Raw genomic sequence first — 10,247 nt, forward strand, 5'->3', positions numbered from 1 at the left:
TCGCCGGTGTTGGGGTGGGGTTCTTGGCAACTGAGGAATCGCTGCAGACAACAACAAAAAATAAAAATCGTGCCATCTTTTTTTTTTTTTTAGTTCGTATCCTAACTAAATCTATCTATAATCCATTAATATTTCATTTATACATTTATTTGTATTCATATAATAATATTCAAATAATGAGTATGATATTCACATAATAATCTAACTTCATTAAGTATTTCAATGCTTAAAAACAAAAAAAACTATTATTTATCTAATTCATTCTACTTGACCTAAATTACTTCAATATATCCACGCAAAAAAAAAAAAATATATATATAACTAAAGCTATTATTATTTATTTGGGTTTCTTAAATTTAAAAAAATCCGCATCGAATAATATGGGGAGAGTCTTGCCCTTGATGGTCACTACTACTGCAGCTGCCTTAGGAAGTTCGGTATACGCCAGGCTTGCACCTAGGTCGCTGGTCCTACCTCTGGGTAACCCTACCGCTTTCATTTCAGTCATGATGGACTCTTCCACTCCCCAGTTGATGTTCTTAACAGCACCAGCTTGTATCGCCATGTTTTCTTTGAATGTGGGAAACACTGGTAATACATCCGGTAATGCTTGAGTGCTGTTCGTAAAATGTTGCATTTTTAAAATCACGTGAAAATAGGTGAATACAATTTCTTTTTAAGGAATCTCTGTCTTAGGAAAAATGATTGGAACGTCGCACTAACACAACCCCTCTATATAGATTCAACAAAATCTCATAATGAAGTTATAAACAAAATAATAATAAATAAAAAAATATATTCTTGTAACGTGTTTTTTTTTTTTATTATAGTATCAGTATCGCGGAAAAGTTAACCGCTCCGTTTTGGGGTTGTTAACTTTTTCGAGATTGTTAACTTTTCCAAGCGGTTTTCAAAATTCATAAAGAAAAGAAAAAACTACAATAATAAGCATAGATTTGCTTAGAAATAGCTCCTTTTTTTTTTTGTTTATGTTTTAGCCATTACAAAAGGAAAATTGTTAATTTGTACCAGTTGGTTTAAAAAAGCAGTCGAGAGTTGTTTGTTTTTTTTCTTTGGTGTAATAATTCTTGACCATTTTTGTGCGCATACTGATAAGGTCTGCCACCTGATTTGCATCGTTGTTGTCTTTGGACCATTTTATCAAGGTATTGATGCTTTTAACTGCTTTCGAGAAACTCACTTTCGGTTGTTGAATATCTTCCTCGGTAATTGAATCATCATTGTCACTATCACACACTTCGAAATGTTCCATATCTTCCGTAATTTCATCCTTGTTCCAATTTTCTATATCGTCAATGCTGATGTTAAGATTATTTCCCACTTTCAACATTAACGATTGAACTTCTCGAACTGTATCGTCGTAAACATCGTTTGCTTTAATAAATTTGGACAACGGAAGATCATCTTCACTATCGTATTGATCATCATCCCACTTTTTTATCTTATTCCACGCTTTTATAAGAATTGATTGCGGCAATTCTTCCCATGCTGAATTAAGTAGCGATATGGCGTCACAAATTGAATGTGCCTTCAAAATATTTTCCACCAGAACGTTTTCTTGCGCGGCAATGTTGCATAACAATTTGGAGCGATATCCTAATTTAACCAATCTTATGGGATTTTGATCCATTGGCTGCAAAGCCGCTGTTACGTTCGGTGGTAGATGCATGGCTACAATGTTTCCATCGTCAGACTTCAGCCTGTCAATTGGCTTATGTGCCGTGCAGTTGTCTATTAGCAACAATGCCTTTGGTGGTAAATTATTTTCAACAGAAAATTTGCGAACCTTCAAAAATTTTTATGTCATGTTCATTAGAAATGAAAAATGAAACCAAAAAATAAGTTTACCTGTTTTATAAATGAATTGTGGAACCAGTTGAAGAATAACTGTGCATTCATCCACGACTTGCTTGTATGAGCGTATTCCAATGGATTGTTAAATTCCTTAAAGCAACGTGGTTTTGCAGATTTACCGACCACCAACGGCTTCAACTTGTGCGAACCATCTGCGTTTGCACACAACAAAAATGTAATTCTTTCCTTAACAGGTTTTCTTCCCGGTGCGGCATGTTCGTTTGCTGCGACAAATGTTTTGTCCGGTAATAAACGATAAAATAGTCCAGATTCATCTGCGTTATATAGTTGGGAGTCGGAGATGCCCATTTCATTGATTTTTGCTCGTAGACTATAAACAAACGGAGTTATTTTCGGTGTATCGCTCGAAAGAATTTCCCCACAAATTTTGAGAAGGCGAATACCGTGCCGTTTTTTAAAATTTGCCAGCCATCCATCACTTGCACTAAATTTTTTTCCCGGATACAGAATTTCAAATTCGAGTTTAGCTCTTGATTTTAAGATGGCACCAGTCACTGCACAATTACGCTGCCGTTGATTCAGGAACCAATTGTACAAGTTTACCTCCAGATCAGGATATTCCGACTTATGGAGTGTTTTCTTCTCTGCACTTTCATAAGTGGCCGCCACTGTTTTTAAAATTTCTTGGCGTTTTTTGTTTATTTTACTGATGGCTACTTTAGACACACCATAATGCAGCGCTATTCGATTTCCCGCAATACCGTCATCAAGTTTTCTTAATATATCTACTTTTTGTTGCAAATTTAATCTGATTTGCCGTTTTTTCTGTATTTTTGACATTTTTTTAATAAAAAATTCACAACTAATCAACTCAAACGCTACCGAACAATTCAATCAAGGTAATTTGCGACAAGAATGAAAACATATGTTTGGAGCACAAAACAAAACAGAAAGAAAATAGAATATTCGGGGAATACCCATAATCAAAACTAGAGCTCGCACTGGCTTGTGTCGGCAAAGAAACGGTTGATTTCAAAAAAAAAATTCATACGCTCGGAAAAGTTAACTTCGAAGTTAACTTTTTAGAGCGCTACGTGGACGCCGAAATGCTGTTAACTTTTCCGCGAGATTAACTTTTTCGAGAGTTAACTTTTCCGCGATTCTACTGTACTATAAATACAGAAATTGTTTTATGACGTTTATAATATAATTTCAAACTAGTAATAATAATTTTACCAAATATTTCCTCATATATAGATATTTACGTTATTTCATATATGGATATTTACAATATTTCCTATATAGATATTTACAATGTTTCATATACATATATAGATATTTACAAAGAATTTCATATATACATATTTTTCTAATAAAATTTTACTAAATATTTATGCATGTATAAATATTTACAATATTCACTAATGTCTTCAATATATATATATATTTTTATCAAAAATAATATAATAAACCTACTGTGATTACCAGGTTTTTATTCATTCCTTTCTCAACAACTATTTTTTTTTTCTTTGTTATACTTAATATGGTGACAATTGGTGTATATACAAAAAAAAACTTCCCTAACCAAAACACCAACAAAAGAATAGAAAAGAGAAAAAAAAAAAATTGTAGTACTGATAATAAACATGAAACCAAAAGAAAAAAATATTTAATTATAAAACACTCAGTTTTTAACTGAGAAAATTAGTTATCTCTTTTACGTTTGCTATTTGTTTTCATAGCTTACCTTGCAGCCGCAGAAATGACGTCACTTCAGCCACCGCTGTGTGTGTGTGTGTGACCTAGTTATAAATTCAAAAATCCCAAACAAATAAACAAAGAAATAAATATTTATACATCAGTGGTTGTAATGGATTTTTTTTTTTTCTTTTCTGATATGTTGATATTTTTCTCTTTGATGTTACAGATTGACCCAAAAACAAAAAAAAATTATAGTTATCAAGTCATTCAAAACAGTTTTCTTCTTGTAAATGATAAAACAACCAAATAAAATATATATCTTTTTTTTTTTTTCTTTTTTTTTTTAATTTAATATAAGATTAATAATAACTATCAAATAAATTTAATAAAAAAAAATAATTGAAATTATGCAGTTAAAGCTTTAAAGTTTTTTTTTTTTTTTTATTCTTTTCTTTTATTCAAATTGTATCCTTAATAGCTGGAATACCTGGCCACCGTTGTATCCTAACGGTGGATCCAGTCGCCGTTACTGTCCTTCAGTTCCTGTTGTTTCCTTTTACGTCTGTTAGATATTGAGTGTGATGCTTTTTATTCAAATTCTTATGATCAGTTATAGCACTTTTTCCTTCTTCTTCTTAAAAAAAGACTTCTTTTCTATCTTTCAATTCATACTTTTATTAATTTTACATAATTTTTTTTTTGTTAAAAATTTATCTATTCTTGAACTTTAGTAACTTTCATTAAATTTAAACAATTTTTGTTAAATATTTAGCTATTTCCGAATTCAGTTCACTTTTTATACCTTATACCAATGAATCTATAGTACAAAGAAGTGCCACGCTCATACAAACAAAATACCCACTTTATTTTGCTGGTGGATTTATAATAAATCCACCCAACCTCATGCAACAATGTTTGATCAAGTTACAACTGGTATGATGTTCAGTTCAAACCTATATGTGAGTCAAGTAAGGCTGACAAAAGCCCGACTGCATACGTATTCAATCATACATGCAACCCTCTGTATTACATTATACGCATGTTTGTGTGTTTGTTCGCTGTAAAATGTTCAAGCGATCAAACAGCATTTCAGTGACGAAGTCAAAATTGTGTACATTTGATAAGTTTTTGAATTTGATAGCATATGAAACAAAATTACCTGTTTGCTATTGGTATGAATTGTAGTGTAAAAACACATTACAAATTTATTTATGTCTCAAATCTGATTTTTTCCTTTTTCTGACTTTTCCAATTTTAACATTTCAATCCTTTGTAAATAGCATTCATGCGCTTCCTCAAACTTCCTCAAACTTCCTCAAACTCATGCGCTTAGTGGTTTTAGTGACTTCTATACATTTTTTCAATATAATTTTTCTTACTTTTCTAATATTTTTATTTTCTTTAAAATACTTTTCAAACACTTTTATATGAATCTTAAAAATATTTTTTAAAATAATCACAAAAAGTCACCAAAAATTCAAACTATTAAGAAGTAGTTCCTTTTGAGGTAAAATATATGCACAAATGTGCAATAAAAACATACATATTAATATACTGCAGACTTAATGTCTCCAATATCACATTTGTACATACATAATGGTTTTTGTAGTGCATCATTTGTTGCAATAAAAAAAATAATATATTCTATTACTCTTTACTCCTATGATATGGGCCTTTCCAGTACAAGAAGATAAAGCAACAAAGTATATAGAAAAATTATTTGAGGGATTTCTTTACCATTCACTTCGTTACTAATCCATGTATATTAATTAAATAGACAAATAAAAACAAGAAAGGTAAAAGAAACAGGCGTATAAAAACAATTGTGGGTTGCAATGAGTTTGAACTGAACATCATACCAGTTGTGACTCGATCGAACATTGTTGCATGAGGTTGGGTGGATTTATTATAAATCCACCAGCAAAATAAAGTGGGTATTTCGTTTGTATGAGTGTGGCACTTCTTTGTACTATAGATTCTTTGGTTGAAGGTTTTCAGCAAAAATCAGGTGTGCAAATAGATAATTCGCCACCACGGAGCAGTAATACAGCTCATTTGGAGACGCAGCAAGCCTATAAAAGTCCAATCATTGCAGTACTTACTGATAATGATGATAGTGATGATTACCTGTTTAATTTTGGTGGCGGGCCATCAAAAAAAACATGTTTACAAGATAAAGATAAAAGTTTCGGTGAAGAACTTTACGATGTACGAAATAAACAACAACAACAGGAATTATTTCTACTTGAAACAGAAAAGATCGGTGTGAATGATGATGGCAAATCCGGGAGCACACAAAATCCAATATTAGATGATGAAAGTATGTCTCCTATTCGTTTTACTGAAAGTGCGGAAGAAAATATTCATTCAAAGCGTAAACGGAACAAAATTAATCAAATTGTTATCAATGACAGTGATGACAGTAATGAAGAAGAGAATTTATTTCAATTAAAAAAAAGTATGCAGACAAGTGATAAAGTAACTGGCAAAAAATCTCCCATTAAAAACGTAATTTCCAAACCGAAACCAAAGCCTTTACCTATTATAACTACACGGAAAGAAAAAACTACAGTTGAAGGTTTTCAGCAAAAATCAGGTGTGCAAATAGATAATTCGCCACCACGGAGCAGTAATACAGCTCATTTGGAGACGCAGCAAGCCTATAAACGTCTAATCATTGCAGTACTTACTGATAATGATGATAGTGATGATGACCTGTTTAATTTTGGTGGCGGGCCATCAAAAAAAACATGTTTACAAGATAAAGATAAAAGTTTCGGTGAAGAACTTTACGATGTACGAAATAAATAACAACAACAGGAATTATTTCTACTTGAAACAGAAAAGATCGGTGTGAATGATGATGGCAAATCCGGGAGCACACAAAATCCAATATTAGATGATGAAAGTATGTCTCCTATTCGTTTTACTGAAAGTGCGGTAGAAAATATTCATTCAAAGCGTAATCCATGTATATTAATTAAATAGACAAATAAAAACAAGAAGGGTAAAAGAAACAGGCGTATAAAAACAATTGTGGGTTGCAATGAGTTTGAACTGAACATCATACCAGTTGTGACTCGATCGAACATTGTTGCATGAGGTTGGGTGGATTTATTATAAATCCACCAGCAAAATAAAGTGGGTATTTCGTTTGTATGAGCGTGGCACTTCTTTGTGCTATAGATTCTTTGCTTATACTAAGATTTTTAATGAATTGGTGCACTTTTAATAAAATTTAATAATAAAAACAAATTCTTGTTAAAATTTTGCGTTTTTATGCACTTTTTATAAAATTTAATAATAAAACAAATTCTTGTTAAAATTTTGCGTTTTTATGCACTTTTTATAAAATTTAATACAAATTATAATCTATTTTGCATTTTTATTCAATTTTATCAACGTTGAATAAAATTTATCATTAACTTTGAATCTTTGTTCAATTTAATCAACATTTAATAAAAAAATTTTTAATTAATTTTTGGATTTTTTATTCACTTTAGTCAAGTTTAAAAACAATTTTTAATTGATTTGGAAACTTTGTTCACTTTTCATAAATTAAATTTAAAAAAAAATTTTCTTTTGTCGACTTTTAATAACGAACATGAACTGATATGTCCCACTTGCCGTTCTCAGAAAACACCAAAATACAAGAGACCGAATCAAGCCTCCGCTGGCTCTTTTATAGTCAATTTGTCTAACTGAACAATCCTCCTGCCACGTTAGTGATCCTGTTAACTCTTTGGTTACCGTAGACTGCCCTTGAAAAGTTTTCACCACTCTCCTAGTTGGCTTTGCTGGTATTGTTTTGTGTTTATTTATTTGTTTGAGGGTGATGACCTCTAAGAAAGCTTACTTTATTTTTTCCTTCCAATAAAGTTAAAATTTGTCTTAAGTGTATCAGTGTATTATTTGTACTTGGCAATACCATCTTTTATATCTAAGTCAAACTTTACTGCAGCTTTCGACCTAATTCGCCTCAATTATATCGATCAAAACAAAACGAAACAAAAGCTTTTACACGATTTTTATATATTATTTTGTCTGTGCGAGCAATGCAATATTTATATATTTATATATAAAAAAAAGAAAAATGTTTACAAACAAAAAAAAAACATTATGAGATGAACAGGTGCGAGGTCGAATGGTGACTTGCTCGGCCACCTAACCAAAAAAATAACACCACAGGCAGAGACATTGGCTGATTTTTTATGGACATCGCGGGAAGTTCGAGGTAATGTCTGTAACATTTACTTCATTCTTATTGGATTAAATATTCTATTCCCTCACAGGCCTACATCACAATGCCGGACTGAAACCTGTTGAGGACGAAATCGAGGAGTTTATCGCTAACGTGATTTCGGGTAAACACTCGTCCCAATGTCGGTGGTCAACTGTTGAGTTCTGAGCGATCATTGTTTTTATTGTACGATTTGCGTTGGATTCTCCTGAGGTGTGTAGGGGGCTGTATGTTGATGTTGAATGCCCAATTCGACTAAGAACTCTTGAAATATCTTGCTCGTAAATTGTGTTCCATTGTCCGTGACCAAGATCTTCAGGATCCCAAACCGTGCCATGATGTTTTCTCTAAAGGCTTTTTTAACTCCGGCCATCGTGGCGTTCTTCATTGGTATGATCTCCACCCATTTAGAGAACTTATCAAAAAATACTAGAGCCACCGTGTTTCCTCTAATCGAGCGTGGTAAGGGCCCAATAAAATCTGAACATACTGTTACCCATGGCTCTTCTGGTAAACTTGTTAACATCTTTCCTGTATTAGGTTGTTGACTGACCTTGTATTTTTAGCATAAATCACACTTCCGCACACTTCTTTAATGTCGCGATACATTCCTGGCCAAAAGTATTTCGATGTAACGAAGGATCGTTTTCTGATTACCTAAGTGCCCCGCTGTGACGCTATTATGACATTCCTTCAGAACTCGAAGACGCAAATCACGAGGTACGCACAGTTTCCAGCACGGTTGCCCTTCGTTACTAAAGCTATTTGGGATCCGGCGATATAACTGCTCACCTTCAATGATGTAATCAGGGTATTTTGCAGGATCTTCTCACACCGCTTTCTTCAAACTTAGTAGCCATCCACAGTAACGATCACTTTCATTATTCGTGTCTATGTGAGGTAATGTGGGTTGTGGTTGTCGGGACAGCGCATCAGCAATTACGTTATATTTTCCCTTCCGATATTGTACTTCAAAGTGATATTGTTACAGTTCTAAGGCCCACCTCGCAATTCTACCAGAAGGATTGTCGATGCTATTTAGCCATTTTAATGCCAGGTGATCAGTGATAACTACAAAGTGGTATCCCTCTAAATACTGCTTCATCTTACGTACGCCCCAGACTATTGCCAGACATTCTTTCTCAGTGGTTGTGTAGTTTTTCTCTGCTGAATTTAGAGTACGACTTGCATACGCGATAACCTTTTCTTCTCCTGATATTGTCTGTGTTAATACCGCTCCTAGCCCAAAGTCACAAGCATCAGTTTGCAATATGAACTGCTCGTTGAAATTTGGACATTCTAAGACGGGGCACTAGTAAGTTTCTCTTTTAGTTTATCAAATGCTTCTTGTTGTACTTCTGTCCAATGCCATCGCTTACTCTTTTTCAGCAACAATGTTAGCGGTTGAATAGTACTGGAGAACTGAGGTACAAACCGGCGATACCACGCAGCGATACCAATGCACCTTCGTAACTCCTTAATGTTACACGGGGGTGGGAGATTTTTGATTGCAGCTTTTTTTTCTGGATCGGTGTGAATGCATTGAGATGTTATTAAATGCCCTAAGTACATACTTGATTTCCTTGGTGAAAAATTGACATTTTTTAACATTCAGTTTCAATTTCGCTGCCTTCAATCATCGAAAAACTTCTTTCAAATTTGCCGTGTGCTCCTTCAATGTGCGTCCAATAACTATTATGTCTCCAAATAAGCAAACGCATGGGGTTCCATGTTGGGGCCAATGACACTATCAAGGGCTCTCTGAAATGTTGCAGGGGCCGAATGTAATCCAAAAGGCATCACCCGCCATTGAAACAACCCTCGTCCAGGAACTGTGAACGCCGTGTACTGTTTGCTGTCTTGTGCCATAGGAATTTGCCAGTACCCGCTTTTTAAGTCCAGACTGCTAATATACTTTGAACGAGCACTGACATGTCGGTAATCAATACACAGCCGCCAACTTCCGTCCTTTTTTTTTTACTAATACGACTGGAGAGCTATATGGGCTATGTGACCGTTCAATACAACCTTGTTTGAGTAGTTCGTCTATCTCATTATCCAACACTTTTTGCATCACCGGATTTCTCGGATAGTACCTCTGTTTGATGGGGCAATCGTCCTTCATTGTGATTGAATGCGATGTAATGTTAGAAAGTCTTTCCATTTTTTCAAATTCAACTAACTCTGTTTCTAGGAACCTCTTTATATATTGCTCCTCTTCAAATGTGGAATTTAGCAAGATCGTATTCAAATTGGTCTTTGAAAATTGACCAAATTTGACAACATTTTCCCCTATACCGAACGTACCTGATGCTGTGAATAAAAAGTCCATCCTCAAAACAATATCATGAACCATTCCATCCAATACTAACAAACTCACCTGGTATTCATCTCCTCCCATTTGCAAGCACGTATCAATGATGTTTTTCACATGCCGTGGTGAGCCATCAGCGAGTCGGACTACTACGTT

At 33.8% G+C, this 10,247-nt stretch overlaps 1 protein-coding gene across 1 annotated transcript; it reads right to left on the minus strand.

Moving 5' to 3' along the window:
• Positions 1–847: 847 nt before the first annotated feature.
• LOC119686387 (jerky protein homolog-like) lies at positions 848–3,000 on the minus strand. Its single transcript, XM_038100959.1, has 2 exons — positions 2,181–3,000; positions 848–1,425 (listed from the first exon to the last, which is right to left on the minus strand). The coding sequence occupies exons 1-2, from the start codon at positions 2,674–2,676 to the stop codon at positions 1,019–1,021; spliced, it is 903 nt and encodes a 300-aa protein (XP_037956887.1). The 5' UTR covers positions 2,677–3,000; the 3' UTR covers positions 848–1,018.
• Positions 3,001–10,247: the final 7,247 nt, after the last annotated feature.

Source organism: Teleopsis dalmanni, chromosome 2 (assembly GCF_002237135.1).
Source record: "Teleopsis dalmanni isolate 2A chromosome 2, ASM223713v2, whole genome shotgun sequence".
Classification (NCBI taxonomy): Eukaryota; Metazoa; Arthropoda; class Insecta; order Diptera; family Diopsidae; genus Teleopsis; species Teleopsis dalmanni.